Here is a 23,594-nt window from a genome sequence, read left to right as displayed (position 1 = left end):
CCCTAGAGGAATGCCTGGATAAATTTTTGGATTAATTGCTATAGAAATTTCTGGAGGAATCCCTGAAACAATTCTTGGAGAAATCTCTGGAATAATAGCTGAAGAAATTCCTTGATAAATTCTTGGAGAAATTCGTGGAGGAATGCCTGGAGGAATTACTGGGGGCATGCCTGAAGGAATGCCTGGAGGATTTTCTGAAGGAACTCCTAGAGGACTGCCTGTAGGAATACCTGAAAAAATTCTCGGAGGAATTTCTGAAGGAATTCCTACAATAATGCCTGGACGAATTTATGAGAAAATTCCTGGAGAAATTCATGAAGGATTTTTTGAATGAGTGCCTGGAGGAAACCTTGCAAAAATATCTTGACAAATCCCTGGAGCAATTCCTGGCGGAATTCCTGGGAAAACCACTGGAGAAATCTCTGTGAGAAACTTCTGGAGAAATACGTGGATGAATTCTTGAAGCAATCTTCAATAGAATACTAGCTGTCCCGGCAAACTTAGTCTTGCCAAGCTGTGGCGGTTTGACAACTGTTAGATTCATTGCAGCACGGCACTCTAGATCGGTGTGATTGCGATCGTGTTGATTTTCTTCCTAGTTCATTAAAAATAGGGTTTTTATCAAATTTTTTACTTTTCTAGTGGATTTTCGTAGCTTTTTATACATATAAACACAGTCATGTGGAGCGGACCTGGTGTGATGGTTAGAACACTTGACTATCACGCCGAGGACCTGGGATCGAATCCCACTCCCGACAAACTCGCAAAATGTGAGTTCTTCCTTCGGAAGGGAAGTAAAGCGTGGGTCCCGAGATGAACTAGCCCAGGGTTAAAAATCTCGTTAATACAGATAAAAAAAAAAAAAAAAAAAAAAAAAAAAAAGAAAAATAAATAAATAAAAACACAGTCATCACGAATACGAATTAAACCATGGAAGAGTCATCCTTATCGGTTCAGCTGTTCTTGATTTTTGTTGCCTCAAAGGAACTTTAAACTCATTTTTATATATATAGATAGATAACACCCGGAGGATCCTAGGAGGTAACCCAAGAGGATTTTCGGAAAAAAAATCCCATGAGGAAGAATTGAATAAATAGCAGAAGGAATTCTTCGAAAATCCTAAAAGAATCCTAAGAAAAAACATGGGGGAACTCCTAGAAAATCCATGTAGCAGTTCCTGAAGAAAACCAGGATGCATCCTAGAAGCAATCTCAAGAGGGAATTCCTTAACAATTCCAGTAGGAACTCCTGTATGAGTTCCTAGAAGAATTCCTGAACGAATTCCAAGCAGAGTTCCTGGAGGAATTTTTAGACAAGCGGTCTAATGGCTCCCACAGATCAGTCTGCATAAATGTTGGTGCAGATCATCGAGGGGCTCTTTCCGCGTCGTGATCCTAGTCCTTGGCTTCCTTTAGTAGGACCGCTGGGGACTGGGGCTGGCGATGAGGGGAGGGTCACCGACGAGGATCCTGCTCCAACATCTCTGGAGACTGCTCTGCCCTGTAGGAACCATTACACCCCTTGTCTTGGTCATCACGATCCTGTAGGCTGTTGAAGATTTTATGCAGTGGACAGGGTACACTATATCTACCGGACAACACCCTTCCCGGGGCTTGCGTGACGATGAAGAAACACGAAACAAACTCGGATACTTTTCACATCTTTAATGGTCAACTTTCGGGTACGGATTGTGTGAAGAAACTGCATTGCTATTGTGTGAAATAGGCTGTATGGACTGATCGAGTGCGTCGATGCTATCGCAGTGGAAGCAGGTCTTGGCCCATAACCTGTTGAAGACTTTATGTCAGTCGGCAGCCGTCTAGTTTGTTGAAAGGTGTCTTGCGTTCTTTTTTCATTGTAATTAAGAAACAATCATCGACGGAGCTAGCCTCGCTATGGCCTTCATGGCTATGGTGGACTATAGCTTCCAACATAGGCATCACCCCACGGAATTGCATTGATACTCTTACAGAGGCCCTCAAAGCAGGCATTTTTGCTTGCTCTTATCTCATGGTGAATCGTCTCCCTAAATACCTCGTCGTTGATAGTATCATGTCTTCCATCTACGAGGGCTTGGCTTTGGCAAAGTCTCCTCTTCCTCCACCCGCTGCATGCTGTTGTTACATACATTTATTTCACAGAGAAACAGACGTCACACTCTCATCGCTTCCCATCGATCACCTATTTAACGGTTGATTCAAATATTCAGTAGTAGGTCGATTGACCACTCGCGGCGCTGGCATCGTTTTTGCTCCTGTTTGATGTTTGCTCACTTCCGCCACCTAGTGATGGCCCGGCCAAACACAGTACGTTTAGCATTGGGCGATTTCGTTTTCGTGACGATGTTTTTCAATGAATTTTGTTCCAAGTATTGCGTCTGTTTCTCTGTGTTTATTTGTTCAATATTCACATTAAGGACAAGACATAATCAACAATAGTACGCCACAATACTCGGTTTGTGGCTGCCGCTCTCCATCCTCGGTCGCGCCCAATGCTCGCCAGGTCACGCTCCACCTGGTCTGCCCATCGTGCTCTCTGCGCTCCACGCCTTCTTGTACCAACCGGATCAGTTGCAAACACCAGCTTTGCAGGGTTGTTGTCCGGCATTCTTGCAACATGCCCTGCCCATCGTATCCTTCCGGCTTTGGCCACCTTCTGGATGCTGGGTTCGCCGTAAAGTGCAGCGAGCTCGTGGTTCATCCTTCCCGCCACACACCGTTCTCCTGCACACCGCCGAAGATCGTCCTTAGCACGCGTCCTTCTCGAGCATGGTGCATGTCTCGTGCCCGTAGAGGACCACCGGTCTTATAAGCGTTTTGTCCATGGTGCATTTGGTGCGTGGGTGAATCTTTATAGATCCCAGTTTCTTCTGGAGCCCGTAGTAGGCCCGACTTCCACTGATGATGCGCCTCCGAATTTCACGGCTCACGTTGTTGTCAGCCGTCAGTAAGGATCCGAGGTAGATGAATTCCTCCACCACCTCGAATGTATCCCCGTCTATCGTAACATTACTACCCAGACGGATCAGGTCGTGTTCGTTCTGCATACTGTTCTTGTAGTCAATATTGTAGCGAACCGCCAAATGATCGCTGTAAGTGTGGTACACCTGCACCTCGCACTGTTGCCGCAGTTTAGTGGCGAGCGCTTCCGTGTCAGTGATCTCGTCTAGGTGTTTTACCTTCAGAGAGTCGCCTCCGCTGTAAGAGCCCTGACCGAAACACCCTCGCCAAGGATCTCTTCCGCCAGACTTTTGTAGACGGCGCCTTTGCGTTTCTTGACGCGCTTGAGCTCGAGGATCATTTCACCTGTACGAGTACGTTGGCTCTCAGATCTACAAGCTTGGCGTCGCTCCTCATCGCCTCTAAGACTTTCGAGTACTTGAACTGTTCAGTCTTGATGACGAGCGTGTCGCCCTTATCACGTTTGGCACTTGCCCTCCTACGTTTCCTAGGCATGGTATCCCTACGCTTCTGCATATCCTGCGGTTTCTTCTTCTTTTTCTTCCGCTCTACTTTGGTCCAGGGGGAGCCCTACCCCTATCCACTCTAACATGTGATTACTGAAGACGCAACCCCCTGCTCCCTTCGATCAACGCCGGCCGGTTTTTTCCAGGCCCATCCTTCCCGTCCTTCCGGGACGCCTTGCTGGGGTCAGACTTGCCGGCTCTGCTACTGACCTTATGGATTTAACAGTCGCCTAGCCTTGCGGGTGCCATCTGGTAGAGCTCGTCACCTTATGGCAAGCTTCTACTTTTTCTTGTCGTAAGCAATACCCAGCAAACATTTTAGCTGCTTAAAAGTTGAACAAACAATTCTTCAGAAAACTTCAGCTTAAGAAACTGTTATTCAACTATCAGATAGAGATTCTCTATTTCTTGGGATAGCATTCGCCACACTTTTGGGGCTACCCGCAAAATCGAAGGCCTCCGTCTGGGTAGACTTCGGAACCTTTGACTTCACGGATTTCATCACTGCCGCATTTGCCACGATTATCTCGTGGTCCTGCCTGGCCACCATTATTGACTCAAGAAGTCTAATAAGAGACTACTTGAGGTCCTTAGATTTTGCGGGCGTAAAGCCAATGCACAATGGTCCATGAACCAGATTTACGAGGAAAGATGCATGCAACGCCTTCAAATGATATTTTAGACAAATATGATCTTCTACAAAGTTGTTCCTAATAATATTGTCACGCTTATCTTTTATTAGAGTACTGCGGCGGTCGTACGCTCGCAAGGCATACCGCCGCATGACAGTCGCGAGGCAAAACAAAAGAAAAAGTGTTGCCGCCCAAAACAAAAGCACGTGGGTTTCGCGAAGTGACAGATGTTTTTGAATGTATTTGTGACGAACGGCAAGAGTGGCTCAGTGGAATGAGTGTTCTTGCTGTCAAACCCCATATAATGGAATTATGTACTTTTAAACCTGGTGACGCTGTTATGATTAGTGACTGTCGCGCTTATATCAGAAACCAGAGGCAAATAATCGCCATATTATGATTTTTCTTGAGAGGCATAATAAGGCCCTCTTTCAAATGTACATGAAAATTACGGTGGTCCATATTTTCACAGAAATTGGAAACCAAATTTTCTTATTTGCAAGAATAGCTAGGGTGCGGGCATCGGTTTTGGCCAGTCTAAGGGAAATCATTTTTATAAAAATAACCAATATTCCTATGAAAACAACCAATGGGTCAAATGAAAGGTTTCAATCTATATTTTGAAGGAAAAATGCAGAAATCAAGCCAATACTTGATTTTTGTATTAAAAGTGGCACTGGCCAAAATAGAAGCACTGCCGCAGTTTTGGCCATATTCTTAAGTTTGGTTTCTATTTTGGCCAATCACGTGTATTTCTTATGGGAGTGGCCAAATTAGAAGCACCCTGGCCAAAATAGATATATGGGAGCTGATCTTTTAAGGAAATATATATTTTTCTTCCTGTTTTTAATCAAAATGTATGGTTTTCACAGCTGTAATCATCATATTGTATTAGGATCTACTAGTAAAAAATAAATTACGCCGATTTAGATCGCAACAGGCTCAATACCACACTATGGCCAAAACTCCGGACTGGCCAAAACTGAAGCTTCTACCCTATATACATTCTTCGGAAAAGTTGTAGATCTATCAATTTTGAGCAAGTTTGCTGAAGACAGTTTTTATGTAGCTTTAAAATAGACTGATCTAGAGATAGTTTTCTAAATTGCTTAGGGTGATTCAATAAAAACCGGTTTTCTGGCTCTAACTTTTTCAGTTTCAATTTTTCATTTATCTTTTTCATTTCAAATTTCTCATCAAAGTCGTCAAAGAACCACTTTTAGAGCTTCCAAAAACGCACATTTTCGTGCGCTGAGAATGTTGCTACGTCATTCCGTTCAAAAGATATTGACGATTTTCTAGAACAAATAGGCACTTTTCTACTATTTTTTTCTTGAGTTACAAAAATAACACCTCTCTAATTTTTTATATGTTTTGTAGCAATATTTTTTTCTTTTGAATGCTGGAAAAAGATATTTTCTGTATCTTTGCCCCAACCTGTAATATCGCCTTTTGAATAAATTATAGTTTTTGAAGAAAAACGCTCATAACTTTTAAACCAAAAGAGATAATGATCGTCTCAGCGCACGAAACGACGCGTTTTCAAATGCTCTACAAGTGTTTCTAGGAGACTTTGATAAAAAATTGAAACTGAAAAAGTTAGAGCCAGAAAACCGGTTTTTTTTTTAATCACCCTAAGAAATTTAGAAAAATATCTCTAGATCAGTCAATTTTAAAGCTACATAAAAACTGTCCCCGAAGACGTTCACCGAGATACCTTCCGACCTCAGAAATAACCGTCAACGGATCGACAGTTCCCTGGAAGGAGGAAGTTGAGTATCTGGGACTGACTCTGGACAAGAAGCTTCTGTTTGATAAGCACATAAACCGCGCAATCAACAAAGTCAACTGCTTATCCCGTTCTCTGTACTCGCTGATTCATCGTAGATCATCGCTTCAGATAGCCAACAAGCTTCTTCTCTATAAATGCGTATTCAGGCCTGTTCTCACATACGGGTGCCCAATATGGGAAAAGTGTGCGTTGTCCCACCTTCGACGACTGCAAATTAAGCAGAACAAGCTCCTGAAAATGATGTTAGATTTAAGTCCTTGGTATCCAACAGAAGAACTACACGAAATAGCTGAAATCGACACAATATTTAGCTTTGTAGAGATATCATCAGCAAAATTCAGATTATCTTGCGAAATGTCAAATAATCCACTTATTGTTGCCATCTTCCCCCAGATAAATCTGTGACACGTTAGTTGTAGGAATTAGGAAATAATAAAAGCTGAATGCAGGTTTTTTTTTTGTAAATTTTTCCCTTTGTAGAATAATTAAATACTTGTAATAATTTCCTTGAAAAGTAAACGATTAATCGCAGCTGTAAGTGAAACAAATCTCTGCTAAGGTTTTTGAATTTGTAAAAAAAAAAGTTTAATGAAGTGAAAATAAATAATAAATAAATAAAAAAAAATAAATAAATAAAAACTGTCTTCAGCAAACTTGCTCAAAATTGATAGATCTTCAACTTTTCCGAAGAATGTATATAGCTACTCTTGCAAATAAGAAAGTTTGATTTCCAATTTCTGTGAAAATATGGACCACCCTAATTTTCATATTCATTGGAAGGAGGGCCTTATTATTAGGAACAACTTTGTAGAAGATCATATTTGTCTAAAATATCATTTGAAGGCGCTGCATGCATCTTTCCTCGTAAATCTGGTTCGTGGACCACTGTGCAATGAGGAGTGAAGCTGCTGCGCAAACAACCCCATGTATTGTATTGTATTGTATTGTATTGTATTGTATTGTATTGTATTGTATTGTATTGTATTGTATTGTATTGTATTGTATTGTATTGTATTGTATTGTATTGTATTGTATTGTATTGTATTGTATTGTATTGTATTGTATTGTATTGTATTGTATTGTATTGTATTGTATTGTATTGTATTGTATTGTATTGTATTGTATTGTATTGTATTGTATTGTATTGTATTGTATTGTATTGTATTGTATTGTATTGTATTGTATTGTATTGTATTGTATTGTATTGTATTGTATTGTATTGTATTGTATTGTATTGTATTGTATTGTATTGTATTGTATTGTATTGTATTGTATTGTATTGTATTGTATTGTATTGTATTGTATTGTATTGTATTGTATTGTATTGTATTGTATTGTATTGTATTGTATTGTATTGTATTGTATTGTATTGTATTGTATTGTATTGTATTGTATTGTATTGTATTGTATTGTATTGTATTGTATTGTATTGTATTGTATTGTATTGTATTGTATTGTATTGTATTGTATTGTATTGTATTGTATTGTATTGTATTGTATTGTATTGTATTGTATTGTATTGTATTGTATTGTATTGTATTGTATTGTATTGTATTGTATTGTATTGTATTGTATTGTATTGTATTGTATTGTATTGTATTGTATTGTATTGTATTGTATTGTATTGTATTGTATTGTATTGTATTGTATTGTATTGTATTGTATTGTATTGTATTGTATTGTATTGTATTGTATTGTATTGTATTGTATTGTATTGTATTGTATTGTATTGTATTGTATTGTATTGTATTGTATTGTATTGTATTGTATTGTATTGTATTGTATTGTATTGTATTGTATTGTATTGTATTGTATTGTATTGTATTGTATTGTATTGTATTGTATTGTATTGTATTGTATTGTATTGTATTGTATTGTATTGTATTGTATTGTATTGTATTGTATTGTATTGTATTGTATTGTATTGTATTGTATTGTATTGTATTGTATTGTATTGTATTGTATTGTATTGTATTGTATTGTATTGTATTGTATTGTATTGTATTGTATTGTATTGTATTGTATTGTATTGTATTGTATTGTATTGTATTGTATTGTATTGTATTGTATTGTATTGTATTGTATTGTATTGTATTGTATTGTATTGTATTGTATTGTATTGTATTGTATTGTATTGTATTGTATTGTATTGTATTGTATTGTATTGTATTGTATTGTATTGTATTGTATTGTATTGTATTGTATTGTATTGTATTGTATTGTATTGTATTGTATTGTATTGTATTGTATTGTATTGTATTGTATTGTATTGTATTGTATTGTATTGTATTGTATTGTATTGTATTGTATTGTATTGTATTGTATTGTATTGTATTGTATTGTATTGTATTGTATTGTATTGTATTGTATTGTATTGTATTGTATTGTATTGTATTGTATTGTATTGTATTGTATTGTATTGTATTGTATTGTATTGTATTGTATTGTATTGTATTGTATTGTATTGTATTGTATTGTATTGTATTGTATTGTATTGTATTGTATTGTATTGTATTGTATTGTATTGTATTGTATTGTATTGTATTGTATTGTATTGTATTGTATTGTATTGTATTGTATTGTATTGTATTGTATTGTATTGTATTGTATTGTATTGTATTGTATTGTATTGTATTGTATTGTATTGTATTGTATTGTATTGTATTGTATTGTATTGTATTGTATTGTATTGTATTGTATTGTATTGTATTGTATTGTATTGTATTGTATTGTATTGTATTGTATTGTATTGTATTGTATTGTATTGTATTGTATTGTATTGTATTGTATTGTATTGTATTGTATTGTATTGTATTGTATTGTATTGTATTGTATTGTATTGTATTGTATTGTATTGTATTGTATTGTATTGTATTGTATTGTATTGTATTGTATTGTATTGTATTGTATTGTATTGTATTGTATTGTATTGTATTGTATTGTATTGTATTGTATTGTATTGTATTGTATTGTATTGTATTGTATTGTATTGTATTGTATTGTATTGTATTGTATTGTATTGTATTGTATTGTATTGTATTGTATTGTGTTGTGGTCTGTCACAAATACCTGAACTGCCCTACTTTTGTGAACGAAAATTCTACCCGAAACTCAAACGGGCCTCTACAGAGAATATGCTATCATTGTACTGTAAATCTGCAAACACCACGCACAACTCATCTTAAGTAAAATGAATAGCATTTTTTTTTTGTTTGAGCAGGAAATGGATTCTAAATTGCTTCTCACCTGTGCTATATACCTCCTTTACCAATTTGCACAATCATCCAGCAAGCAACAGTCACTGACCAGCCTTGGTAAATAAGATCGAAAGTGACCAGCCACTAAAAAAGGATAATCATCGAGACAGGAGGACACCGCACCGCCACCGAGACCTTGACACACTTTTGAGGTTCTTTTTCGGGAGGAGGTGAAATTCTACACTCGTGTATTATTTCCATATGGTGGGCGGGCAGATTGGAAATCGAAAACGATTTCCATCCTGCCTATTCTTCTATGGGGGAATGTAATCGATATGTGATCGACCTTCACATCTTACACATTATTATTAGAGAAACATGTGGACTCCGAGGGCTACATAAGTGTGGATAGGTTATTGTACTTACCATAGTGTCCTTCGTATAATTACGGAATTGTCGTCGGTGAAACTGCTGAGGATTGACGGCAGCGATGGTATTGATGAAAGAAACATTATTATTTTTTTTGAAACACCTTCAACGAAACAAACGTTAACTAGTATTCAACAGTAGTTTCAACATGAATGATAAATTTTAAGTATACATAGGTATTTTTATAAAACTGTTATGCTAAAAACACACATTTTATTCTAAATTATCACATATCGATGAACGTAAGTCAGAACATTGTCTGCAATGGATCTAGTTTGTGGTGGCGAACCGCAGCAGATAGGAATTGTGAGAGACACGTTTGTGTAGAAGGTTATCATGACAACTATTTATGACGAGTCAACAAGTTATCATGTTGCATTCAACCAATTACCGTAGTCTACATGTTTCCGGAAATTATCATTTAAAATACGAATGGGATAACACATATAAAAATGTTCGAGATTGTTCTGTTGATGGGCGACATCGCGCTCGAAGCCGGTCGACGAAAGATAAATTTTAAAAAGAAACCACACCGTCTTCAACCAAATGTTGCACAGACTAAACGATCACAAACGTAAGACAACGCACAACGTACCGGAATCGTGTGTTGCCCCGGTATCCCCTATTTTGTTGTAGCAAAGGTGACATTGGTCTTTCACAATAAAAACGTACTGAATATGCACCGACTAATAAACATCAAATGCAGGAACAGGCCCTGTCCACCCGAGACGTTATGCCAGAATGAAGTAGAAGAAGATTACAAAGAATTGCTGGTAACTAAATAATGAAACTGAAGGTAATTATCAGTACAGTTGAGTTTTATTTACGCATAACATAGAGTTAGGAGCTACAAATTTGAAAATTAAAACAAAAGACCCTTAAAATATACGAAACAGGTGAGATGTGATAGACTCCTCGGAAGGAAGAGAGATGCATGTGGGGTGCATGACTGCACTGTGCTTACTCCCGAATGGATTGAATTTTCTTCAACACCTGATGATAGACTTGTTCCACTTCCTGTAATTTAATGTATAGAAATTTTATCAATTAAATCATTTCAAGAAAACAAGAAATGTACCTTGTAACCAGCATGAAGTTGTTCCATTCGATCTTCCAGGGACGGGAGAATACTGAAAGCTCCACTCACATCAACTCCCTTCTTCTGCAGCCGCATCAGCTCCCGGCGATTCTTGCTATCGTTCAAATTCAACCGTTTCTTCACCTCCACCCTGTACTTTCGGTACTCGACTTCGTTCTTAAGATCGGTCACGCCCAACCGGAGAATCTCGTAAATAACCCGGCACTGCTTGGGGTTGATCTTGAACTTTTCCTTGGCATCGCGGAGCATGCTCTTTGAGAACCCGGCCAGCAGCTGTTCCTTGGCGAACGACGGCAGGACCATACAGCGCTTGGCATCTGCCACCGATCGGATGTGCTGGACGACGTCGGTCGGTTGTTCGTAGGTAATATCGGCGACGTTTTCCTTCGGTACAAAGTACTTGAAAATCGTATCCTCGATCAAGTGGGAAGCAATGCCCAATTTCTGGAATGGAGGCAGCACCAGGATCTGACTGACCCGAGGCCTGATGAATTGCGGATACGAGAAATACTGATAAACGGTGAAATACGCTGCTGTAGCATAACGAGTCTCATTATTGTTGTTTGAGTATTTCTCATAGACCATGAAGAACAGCCACAAGGGATCGTGTTCGACCCGGCTGAAAGCATCGATAAACCAGAAGGAAAAAGACTCCAGTCTCGAATGGTACTTCAGGAATTCTTTATCGTTGACGTCACTGACGTAAACCTCGAACGTTCTGGTGGCGCCGTCCGAAGTCCCGGCACTGATTTGGAACTCATCGACCTTCTCTCCGAACGGCTTGAACGAATCGGTTTTAACCTTCACCACTTTCTTGTATTCCTCCAGATTGGTGTAATAGCAGCCATCTTCCACAATTTCAGCGAGAGCTTTTTCCACGTCGTCGGCTTTGACTCCTTCGGAGCAAACATCATCAACCTGCGCAAATAATGCAAAGTTAGATTAGAATGAAGTGGTCAGAATTCGTATCAGAGCATAGAAAGATTGTACTCGACAAAAACCTAAGATATCCACTATCAGCAAAACTACCCTGCATTTCGTCCCTAAAACCTCACTTACCTTCTTCGAATATTTTATGTTAAAATAAATATCCAAAGAGCTGGCCGCAAAGCACACGTCAATCTGCAGATCCCGGTACCCGAAGATGCTTTCCTGTTCCCCGAAAATCTGGTGAGCCATCTCCGGGTGGAACACGACCGACTCGTCCTCGAAATCGGCCTCATCCCGAATCAGCCGGAACCGAGTGCACTCGAGCGCATCGGTAACAAAGTTTTGCAAACTGGAAATAGCGGTCATTTTGCGACTGCGATGCCGACGTTCCTGTTTGGGGCGAAAGATGCGGCCGGAATAATCCGTCAGTAAAATTCGTAAAATTGCGCCAAATTTTGTTTGGGACTCCGTAACCTCAACCCCGACCGACGGCAGCCCGATCGTTTTGCTGCGGTTTAGTATTGAAACATTCCATTTGCAGACTTACCGTATGTTGGAAGTTGAATCTGATCAGATCAGCTCGTTATTAGATTAAAACATGTACGAAGTCCCAGAAAAATCACTTATAACAATCTTTTTTAAAATTGCGACACCAAACAAAAATTCGCGCACAAAGGTCATCGAGTGTTGATTTTTCAATGACAGCTTGGTGGAGAACTGTGTTGCCAGATTTCTGTGTGGGCCTTGAAGGGCTCGCTTGGCGCACAGCACTTTCTTATTATCATATATAGGTGGCAGCAAGGTAAGTAAAAGGAAGGCTAATCCAGATCACCCCCAATTGTAGAGGCGCTTGGTGAGATAAGGAGGAAATCGTTTGTTTACATAAAAAGTCAATTTTTTGTCGTCAAATTTTACTCAAATTTTGCTCTAGAAGTTACTATTTTCCATTTGCAATGGCTTCCATTATCATCATTCTTGATGCCCACGCCGACAGACATCGGATTGGCAAGCTAACAAATAATCTGGAAGATCGCTCTCCGGAGGCATAGCAAGAGCTCCTCCTCCTGTTATGATTTCTATGTTTTTCACAACAAGTACCAGATGGGAAAAACTCTCCTCTTTCCGACAACCACGGTGGTTGAGTGTAAGGGAGGCAGTACGTCCTACAGCTTTGAAAGAAGGTATTACTTCCAAATGCAGTTACGCCCTTTTGAAATGTTGGTGCCGAAGTTGTTCGTAAGTACCTACCGGATCTAAGGCATCATGCACTTTTTTTCACTTTTTCATATCGAATTCCGCATCGTAGAGAAACAAACGAGCACTTTTTGAAAAGAAAATCTAAATTATCTTTCAGATGCGCTTAGATCCGGTAGGTATTTACCAGGCCTCTGACACGGCCTATATCAATGCATTGGAATCATGGTAGACAGGATGTCCTGGGCGCTAATAAATAGCGCCCACTGTCAAATGCGAAAACATCAACATTTTTTTGTTTAACGTTTATTTTGGGTTGTTGATCAGTTTTTGGAATCATTTTTTCCACCTGTTATGATCACAAAACACGTCAAACTCGCTTTAATATTAATGTACGGTAAGAGGAGCATGCGATTAGTTGAATAAAGCAACCCAACAAACACGCATTGTGAATGTGATTTCGTGTATGGCTCACAACATCAAACAAAAACTGCGTTTGTTGATTACACGCTCGTTTTAATTTGCACGAATATGAGTATAAGGCAGTTAGATGTTGGCTACGGAGTATTGTGTTGTTCTTTGCTGAGTATTGTGTTGTTCTTTACAGAGAAGAACATTAATCAAGGCAATTAGATGATCGGCATTGAACCACAAAAACCCCACAACAATTGGTGAGATCTTTTCAATATTATTTATTTATAAATAATTCTACTTCAGTATATTTACTTTATAACTGCATATAAGTTGAAAATTCGCTATTTTCAACATCCTTTCATCTATTGGAAGATGCTTCAGTTCTGGGCTCTTTCTAAGTTGATGAAGGGATTTATAAATGCTTGCAAGGACTTGGCCAGGTGTGTGGAGCTGAGTGAATCTATGGCATTGTAGATAGTAGCGACATCAGCAATATCAATGGAAATATTCAACTTTGCAACTCCATCCAAGATTTGTGCAAGTATTCATGCTATGCTATGCTATGCTAAGGCAGTTAGATGTTGGCTACGATATATTTCATTCATGCCAGGGGCCTGGTATTTACTTACGAACACAAGGGGTAGTCACTCTACACACTTCATTTGTGCCAACTTTTTTTTTCAATGTGCCTACCAGTGTGCTCTGGTGTGCCCTAGTGTGCCGAGATGCTGAGGTGCCGAGGCTTCAAAATGTATTATGGTAGCTGCTATAAAGAAGCGACGCCGCACTGGCATTATTTTCTTAGCAAGCGTAGAATTTATAGCACCGACGAACCGACGTGACAGCTAGAACAAATAAATTCAAATTTGTTGTCCGCGACGCCATGATGAAAAATAGCCGAAAACTATCGCCACCTCTATAACGGCTCGCGATGATTTGATAGCTCGACACCGAACCCCCGTGTGTTTATATAGGAAACGGTTCGCGTCTGCGCTGATTTGACAGAAGCGATCGCTCGCTTCGGTGGTCGACCGTTAAATTTGGGGGGGACACTTTTGAATCGCCACTGTCACGTCGGTTCGTCGGTGTTTATAGTACTTCATTGTTTTTGCTTATTCCTGAGAATGTCAACGAAAATATTCTCTGGATATTTTTTACAACTTCGAAGAGAACATTTTGCATTAGGATTGAAATTCTTTAAAAATGAATGCTATCTACATTGGAAACACTCTGGTGGGAATCTAAAATGTCGGGTGGGTATAAATGTCTGTGATTCCGGAAGTAAATATTTCCATTGAAATTCTGGAATGGATCCGGGATGTAATTTTAAGTAGTTTTGTGCTTGGTTTTGGGGGACATTTCAGTGAAATTAGAGAAAAAAACCTGGAGGAATTTCGGTAATTATGTCTGATGGAGGATTTGATTAAAATTTAATTTTCATGAAATTTCATTTAATTTGACGACGTGAGTATCGGTACATATGAGCTCCCTGGGAAAGAATAAACAGGTTCTTAAGAGCAGCAAAGTTGTGATCATTATTATCGATGCTAAAATTCTAAGGACACCGGCAATTTTCGATAAATATATTTTGAGACATTGTTGGTAGGGCTCATGGAAGAAAATTGTATTTATCGCTTCTTGTAAAAACACATCCACATTATATTTCGTTGACAAACTTTCGATTAAAATCACAGCAGCTTCTGCAGCAGTTATCGATCTGAAACAAAAGGGATTTGTTTAATTGGAATTTAGGAATAATTTACAAAAAAAAAAACTTTTGCACTTATTGTAAATACATTCCGTTGAATTGACAGTACACAAAAACAAATCGACGATTGCTACGACCCAAAAGTCGTCCTTTTATAGCATATTTATTATGCGAATCTGTGCCAGCCGGTGCCACTGGTGTACCCGGTGTGCCCAAGGCACACTGTGTAGAGTGACTATCCCTTGTACGAACAACTTATGTGATAAATTTGAGGAGCTCTTGCTATGCCTCCGGCTGGCAATCTTCCGGATTTTTTGTTAGCTGGTCAATCCGGTGTCTGTCGCCGTGGGCATCGAGATTGATGATAATAGAAGCCATTACCAATGGAAAATAGCAACTTCTAGATCAAAAAATGAGTAAAATTTGACGACAAAAAATTGACTTTTTATGTAATATGTTTTTGTTTTGATTTCCGACTTTCATCAAATATTGTGGTGGTGCGAATGAAAAGCTCGCTCTTTCTACAATAGGCTCCTAAAGTCCTATCGGGATTCTTGTTTTAAACCACAATATATGGTTCAAGAGTACATATTTACTCATTTTTTGACGTTTTTATTAACCGTAGTTGAAAATATATAATTTTTATTATTTTAGCCTTTTGTCTCGTCCCTAGCTTATAACACATACTTTGAGTGATTTTTTTTCACCGTGTATGTCAGATAGGAACATTTTTGAAATCCCAGTGCGAAAAATGTCGAGCTCAGTCACATAAGGTTGACCTCAAATGTCAAAGTACAGTAGACGTTCGATAACTGCAACATGTTTACGTTTCACTTAGCGAACGAAATTCGATAACTGCAACGACTGACAAATGTCAACAAGTTGTCAAACGACAAAAAATAACCGTGAACGTGATCCGACCAAGGATCCGACTGTTTATTTGGGCTAACATGGCGCACCATTTTGACGTTTGGCGGTGCGATAACTGCAAATTTGTTGCACTTACCGGACTTGCAGTTAAAAAGCATTGCAGTTAAACCATTTGCACCGACCGAACGTCTACTGTAGAACTATTTACCATTTTACTTATTTCGAATTTTGTCATTATTCCTTTGTTTTTCAAGTTCGAGTAAAGTACAATTCCGATTAGAATACCATGCTTGATCGTATTATTCAATATTAGCGAGATTTCGTCTTTAATTTTAGGACCCTATTGGCTTCTTTAGTGGTGTTGAGATAATTCCATATTCCGAATCTACATGCCAAACTGAGCCGAAATCCAAATTTTCATGAATTTTGGTGCCCGCGAACCAATTTAAAAATCGATTCAAAGTTTGTATGGGAGCGATTTGTCGAATCACCCCTCGTTACATTTTGTACTGGGCGGAGCTGTCAAGCAGTTGCCCAGCTGTCAAAAGGTGATTTCAAAAAATCTCTTTGTAATTGAATTTAGGTATCAAAATGAAGTTCTAAAAATCTGAAAAAAATCATACTGGCTTAGAAAAAGGTGCTCTTTCGTATAAAATCAAAAAATCAATACATTAAATATTCTTAACTCGATTCTTAATTTAAAAACCCAATTGTTGCCTTCCGCAGTTCATTCCGGTTGGTCCCCAGGTGGTTTGGGTGTCGAATAGCACCTGTTGCTGTGACTGGGCACACTGGTACGTGAGTCTGCCAGCCACTCCCTCGGACGAACGTCAGATGTAAAGAGAAGAAGAGGAGAAAAGGGAAGAAAACTGAAAGTCAACAGCGGTGATTAATTTACTAAGAGTAAAACTGTATCTTCTAGTTAAGTTATTAGTTATTTGCCCTAAATTCCACAGCGATTGAACTAAAGTAGAGTAGTAATAGTGCAAGGTAAGAGTTAATGCGGGAAAACTCGAGAGTGTTCGCTAATTTCTTTATTTCCCTCGAATTAGATTGAGTCCTGCGAGGCTCGGAGAAAAAACACACGTTGCGTACCGATTTGCAAGAAATACTGAAATGTACGTATAATTGAACTGAAAACAACGAAACATACTAATTATAATAAACATTTTAGCTTTGAAGCTGCTCAAACGCAACTACAAAACGGTGTTTTTAATCGGGAACCGCAACAAACTTCAAAGATTTCATCCCGCGAAGGAATGAAAACCTAACCTCCAAGGAAAATGCCACGAAAACCCAACCAAGAGTCGGCCAGTTGTCAGAAATGCGAGAGACCCGACAGCGCAGAGGACATGGTCGGATGCGATAAGTGTAACGTGTGGCAACACTTTGGATGTGCTGGCGTAGCAGATTCAATTGCCGATACGAAACGATCCTGGACGTGCGAGAAATGCCGAGAGGAAGCCCTAAAAGACCCGGCTTCCAGAATATCGGTTTACACATCCGCGTCAAGTAAGAAGTCTCGTCAAGCGAAGCTGCGGTTGGAGCTATTGGAACAACAAAACCAGCTCAAAATGAAGAAGCTCGAGGAAGAAGAGAAATATCTCAAGGAGAAGTTCGAGATCTTGATGCAGCTCGAAGACGACGATGATTCGGTGAGCGAAAGGAGTAATGTCAGTGCGCATTCGAAACAGAAGAGATTGGAGAAATGGCTCGATGAAGATGTGATGGTCACAGCCACGGAAGCGGAAGTGCAGTTTGCTCCCAACGCGAGAACAGTGGCTTTTCCTACCTCTGAAACACAGTCGGTTTCGAGGAAGTTGGAGAACTTTCGCAACGGACCAAACGCAGCTTCTACCCCGAATAATCCTAATTTGGCGTTAGCAATTCCCACCACCAGTTATCGAAGCACTCCTATTGCAGCCCCTCGAGCAACACGACGACCTGTGGCAACGATGTGTGTACTACAAAATCAACTTTGCGACCGATCATTCACTGGTTTCGAGGAGGAGCAAGCAAGCGACACCGCTCAGAGCGCATTATCAAGGCGAGCTTCTAATTCGGTGACGATTCCAACGATGGCTACCATGAATGCAACGGTGCAGTCGCCGATGCCTTACAAAAACGAGCCATCTACAAAAGTAACCCCTCCACGGATCGGCCTTCCTGCTGCATCCCGACCGGATACCGAGTATGTCAAGTATCATGCCAACCCGACGGCGTCATTTCTCCCCTTCCCCTCGGGACAAATGTTCGTGGGTGCCGATTGCGCAGTGGAACCACCTTCACCCCCTGCGAGAACTCGAGTGGATCCAGTTCTGCCGTGGGATCACCAGCCCGCAAAACAGAACCCATACGAAGCTGCCTTGATTCATCAACCAACACCAACGTCGACTCAACTAGCAGCCCGACAGGTCATGCCGCGGGATCTACCCGTGTTCACGGGAAGCCCGGAAGAGTGGCCAATATTCTACAGCAGCTACAAAAACTCGACGGAAGTTTGTGGCTACAGCGATGCCGAAAATCTCGCTCGGCTCCAGCGCTGCTTACGGGGAAACGCCCTCGAGGCTGTCAGAAGTCGCTTGCTGCTACCGAGCTCCGTCCCGTACATCATCGACACACTTCGAATGCTTTTCGGACGGCCTGAAGCCCTGATAAATTCATTGCTTAGGCGCGTGCGTTCCTGTCCTCCACCGAAAGCAGACAACCTTAAGTCCATAGTCGACTATGGGCTCGCTGTGCAAAACATGATTGATCACATGATTATCTCCGAACAACTAAATCAGCTCAACAATCCGATGCTCCTCAATGAACTTGTCGACAAACTGCCCACAAGTCTGAAATTGCAGTGGGGTGCCTACAAACAATCACAAGCTGATGTCAACCTGGCGACTTTCAATCATTTCGTTGCGAATCTAGTAGGACTGGCGTCCGATCTAATGATCAGTTCCGAATCATTCCATGGTTCCCCAAAAGTCGCGGCGAATCGCTACGAGAAAAACAAGGAAAAGTTGTTCGTTCACTCACAGCAACCGGCCAACGACGTCGATGAGACCGAAACCTGCCCAGACGTCAATTCAGGTCACCCATCTAAAATGTGTATCTACTGCGAAGAGGAGGCTCACCAGATAGCATCGTGCCAATTGTTCAAAAACCTGACTATGGATGCTCGCTGGAAAGTTGTACGCCAAAGGAACCTCTGTCGAACCTGTTTGGTGCCTCATCGTAAATGGCCATGTCGATCGAAAAAGGAGTGTGGTATTCGAGGTTGCCAATCGCGTCACCACCAGCTTCTGCATGGTCAGTACACACCGCCAGCCGAAACAGTTCCAGCCCAAGCTTCGGTTCCTAGTCCCAGTCGAGAAGGCCACCAGAACCATCACGGCGGTATGCCGTACACGTTGTTCCGATACGTGCCGGTTAAGCTCTCCGGAAATGGGAAATCTGTAGATATTTTCGCATTCCTAGATGAAGGATCTAGCACAACAATGCTCGAGACAGAAGTTGCCGAGCAACTCGGTATTGAAGGGCCCTCCGCGTCATTGTGGTTATCCTGGACCGGTAAAATTTCAAGAGAGGAAAAGGATTCTAAATGCATCTGTGTATCCATCGCCGGGCAAAAGTCAACGAAACAGTACACTATCGAGAATGTACACACCGTAGACGAATTGAACCTTCCACAGCAATCGTTCAACTATGAAGAGCTGTGCACTCGATATCCGCGCATGAAAGGATTGCCCCTGGAAAGCTATTCGGCTATTACTCCTCGAATGATAATCGGCTTAGAACATGTGCGGCTGCTTACGGCACTGAAGACAAAAGAAGGCGGAGCGCTCGGTCCAGTGGCTGTCAAAACAAGGCTGGGCTGGTGCGCATTTGGAAAGGAAGCAGAAGGCGTGAATCAATCAGGGCAGATACATTACCATAATGCGACAGATCCGGATGACAGCAACCAATCATTTCACGACTTAATGAGGACCTACTTTGCAGTCGAGGAGAGCACTGTCACCAAAGGACTGGACAGCGTAGACGACCAGCGTGCGCTTAACATTCTACGACGTACCACTGTCAAATTGGATTCCAACTATGAGGCAGGTCTGATATGGAAAGTAGATGATCCGACATTCCCAGATAGCCTGCCGATGGCGAAGAGTAGGCTAAAAGGACTAGAAAGACGTCTTGCACGTGACCCAACGCTGGCGGCAAAAGTGCAGGAGCAGATCGAGAGTTACCTTCGCAAGGGCTATGCGCACAAATTGACGTCAGAGGAACTATCGTATACGGATCCCCATAGGGTATGGTATCTCCCTTTAGGAGTCGTCGTTAGCCCTACAAAACCCGGAAAAATTCGTCTCATCTGGGACGCCGCGGCGAAGGTGAATGGCGTCAGCCTCAATGACCTCCTACTTAAGGGGCCGGACCTACTCGTTCCATTGGTAGCGGTTATTTTACGATTCAGGGAGCGAAACATTGCGATCAGTGGAGATATATCCGAAATGTTCCACCAGATCAGCATTAGGAAACAGGACAGGAACTTTCAACGATTTTTGTGGAGGAGCCCGAATGGAGAAATCGAGACCTACGTTATGGACGTCGCCACCTTCGGCGCATCCTGTTCGCCGTGTACTGCTCAGTTTATTAAAAATCAAAACGCAGAAGGATTTTCGCAAACGTTCCCCAGAGCTGCAAGTGCTATCACTAAGAGTCATTATGTCGATGACTTCCTCGACAGCACGGACACAGTGGAGGAAGCTATCCAGCTTGTGAACCAAGTAAAGGTCATACACCGAGAGGCAGGATTCGACATCAGGAAGTTCAAGTCAAACGCTCCGGAAGTGCTCGTCGCGGCAGATGAAGCGAACATGTCTGCTGAGAAGTCCATCAACTGCGAAAAGCACACAGTCTCCGATCGGGTACTTGGACTCGTATGGAACCCCACCGAAGATGTTTTCTCGTTCGACGTGTCAAGCTTAATTGTGGAAAGGATTCTCAGTGGAGGAGTAATCCCAACGAAACGCCAAGTTCTTCAAGTGGTGATTGTCGTATTCATCATAAAATAACAATGATTTTATTAGATTAATTTCTCAACGATTTTTATTTTTTTTCCAAAATCGGACATAAAACTTTATTCGCGCTCATCGACAACCGTTCGCGTCAAAAACCGTTACAAAACTGATGGGGCCAAGCGACTCGTCCGATCGCGAACCCAACTCTCTCACCTCCTTCTCTTTTCTTCCTTCGCTCCATTGATCGCCAGCCGTCATTCAGTAGACGAATTCTGCATACGCTCATTCAGCCGCGTCGCGGATGTTTTCTCCAAACATCTTCCACTCGCATTCGCCTTCCATCACACTGAGCGCACTCGTGTTTGCAAATTTCCGTTACACTGAAGAAAATTCAATACCGAATCTTATGTACAATGTTAATCAATGTGGAATACAAAAGAACATAACTAAAATTGATGATTTTAATTTTAATTTAAATTTATTTACTCTATAATGCCACATATACTACATTCGCTTCCTTCTCTACAGATAAAATGATAAATGCCAGATTGTGTTTTAACATGAGAAATTTGATATGAAATATTCGGGATTATTAGATATAATAATATCAATTGCCATTAGGCTACATTTTTATATACTGAGTGAATATAAGTCAAACTAAACTTAAAGTTCACGTATAGTCTTATGATAAGTGAAAAAAATTCAATAGTAATATGTGAAATTTAAAGTCAAAATATATTCTTGCGTCTACAAAGTATATGCATCACTTTCAGTTATTATATTATGCGTTTAATATTCAGAATATAGTTACAGTGTAAGTATAGAGAAGCTAAGAAGTAGGAATACCCCAAACTACTTAAAGTTGAAAGCCTTATAAATATATCTAATTTAAAAGACAAAAATATATCACGCTTCATAACTGCTCCCGAACAAGGCATCGAAACCAGAAAATTTCCGAATAACTTTTTTTTTTTGCTATTGAAAATTTCCTATCAACCTTTTTCTCATCACGACTTACATCTTCTACCTATCAATGTTCAATACTAGCTGATTCCAATTGCTTTTCTTGGCTGGAGCTTACAAGCATAGACTATTTTCAAGACCTCGATGTACCAAAGAAAACAATTGAATTTTTGTGTCCAGTCCGGTACCTAATAAATATTCATTACCGTGTAGTTTTTTTCCGTGTGAATTGCCTTTTGTGTAAATTATATTTAGCGTGTTACAGCGATCTGACAGCTCTGACAGTAAGGGACTAAACATAAATTACGTAAGTGGGTATCGAGGATTGTTCACAATCTGCGAACTCGACTGCGGAAAAAAATCGCGACCATGACGCCGCTACAAGGCTCTTCAAAACTATACTAAGCATCGAAACAAGAAAATTTCAAATAATTATTGCCCACGATTTACATTGCTTTTCTTGGTAGGAGCTTACCAGGCTCCCGAAAAATATACCAAGCATCGAAACCAGACAATTTCAAATCAATTTTCTTTTTCTCACGATTTACATGTTCTACCTTTCAATGTTAAAGACTAGCTGATTCAAATTACTTTTCAAGGTTGGAGCTTACAAGGCTCCTCAAAATATACTAAGCATCGGAACCAGAAAATTTTCTATCAACTTTTTTCTCATCACGATTTTCATCTTCTACCTTTCAATGTTCAATACTAGTTGATTCCAATTGCTTTTCTTGGTAGGAGCTTACCAGGCTCCCGAAAAATATACTAAGCATCGAAACCAGACAATTTCAAATCATTTTTTTTTCTCACGATTTACCTGTTCTACCTTTCAATGTTAAAGACTAGCTGATTCCAATTGCTTTTCGTGGTTGGAGCTTACAAGGCACCTCAAAATATACGAAGCATCGAAACCAGAAAATTTCCTATCAACTTTTCCTAATCACGATTAACATCTTCTATCTTTCAATGTTCAATACTAGCTGATTCCAATTGCTTTTCTTGGTAGGAGCTTACCAGGCTCCCGAAAAATATACTAAGCATCGAAACCAGACAATTTCAAATCAATTTTCTTCTTCTCACGATTTACATGTTCTACCTTTCAATGTTAAAGACTAGCTGATTCCAATTGCTTTTCATGGTTGGAGCTTACAAGGCTCCTCAAAATATACTAAGCATCGAAACCAGAAAATTTCCTATCAACTTTTTTTCGCATCATGATTTACATCTTCTATCTTTTAATGATCAATACTAGCTACTTCCAATTGCTTTTCTTGGTTGGAGCTTACCAGGCTCCCGAAAAATATACTAAGCATTGAAACCAGAAAATTTCCTTTCAATGATTTTTCGATTCACATGTTCTACCTTTCAGTGGTCAATACTAGCTTATTCCTATGGCTTTCCTTGTTTGGAGCTTACAAGGCTACTCAAAAATATACCAATCATCGAAACCAGAAAATTTCCTATCAACTTTTTTTCTCATCACGATTTTCATCTTCTACCTTTCAATGTTCAATACTAGCTGATTCCAACTGCTTTTCTTGGTAGGAGCTTACCAGGCTCCCGAAAAATATACCAAGCATCGAAACCAGACAATTTCAAATCAATTTTCTTTTTCTCACGATTTACATGTTCTACCTTTCAATGTTAAAGACTAGCTGATTCCAATTACTTTTCAAGATTGGAGCTTACAAGGCTCCTCAAAATATACTAAGCATCGGAACCAGAAAATTTTCTATCAACTTTTTTCTCATCACGATTTTCATCTTCTACCTTTCAATGTTCAATACTAGCTGATTCCAATTGCTTTTCTTGGTTGGAGCTTACCAGGCTCCCGAAAAATATACTAAGCATAGAAACCTGACAATTTCAAATCAATTTTCTTTTTCTCACGATT

The 23,594-nt window shown here is 40.0% G+C and overlaps 3 protein-coding genes across 3 annotated transcripts in view; 1 reads left to right on the top strand and 2 right to left on the bottom strand.

Moving 5' to 3' along the window:
- LOC109424046 (katanin p60 ATPase-containing subunit A1) overlaps positions 1-10,176 on the bottom strand; it is a 116,882-nt gene extending 106,706 nt beyond the window's left edge. The window contains exon 1 of the mRNA XM_062860104.1: positions 9,514-10,176. Coding sequence (XP_062716088.1) covers positions 9,514-9,599 — 86 coding nt within the window. The 5' untranslated portion in view covers positions 9,600-10,176. The remainder of the gene's footprint in view (positions 1-9,513) is intronic.
- A 140-nt stretch (positions 10,177-10,316) lies between these two features.
- LOC109426228 (histone acetyltransferase type B catalytic subunit) lies at positions 10,317-12,255 on the bottom strand. Its single transcript, XM_019701686.3, has 4 exons — positions 12,093-12,255; positions 11,675-11,935; positions 10,595-11,533; positions 10,317-10,533 (listed from the first exon to the last, which is right to left on the bottom strand). The coding sequence occupies exons 2-4, from the start codon at positions 11,909-11,911 to the stop codon at positions 10,477-10,479; spliced, it is 1,233 nt and encodes a 410-aa protein (XP_019557231.3). The 5' UTR covers positions 11,912-11,935; positions 12,093-12,255; the 3' UTR covers positions 10,317-10,476.
- Positions 12,256-16,500: 4,245 nt separating this feature from the next.
- LOC109424128 (uncharacterized) lies at positions 16,501-20,791 on the top strand. The gene is made up of 2 exons (XM_062857527.1): positions 16,501-16,849; positions 16,906-20,791. The coding sequence occupies exon 2, from the start codon at positions 17,015-17,017 to the stop codon at positions 20,789-20,791; it is 3,777 nt and encodes a 1,258-aa protein (XP_062713511.1). The 5' UTR covers positions 16,501-16,849; positions 16,906-17,014.
- Positions 20,792-23,594: the final 2,803 nt, after the last annotated feature.

This window comes from Aedes albopictus, chromosome 3 (genome assembly GCF_035046485.1).
Source record: "Aedes albopictus strain Foshan chromosome 3, AalbF5, whole genome shotgun sequence".
NCBI lineage: Eukaryota > Metazoa > Arthropoda > Insecta > Diptera > Culicidae > Aedes > Aedes albopictus.
This window is presented reverse-complemented; position numbering and strand designations above follow the sequence as displayed.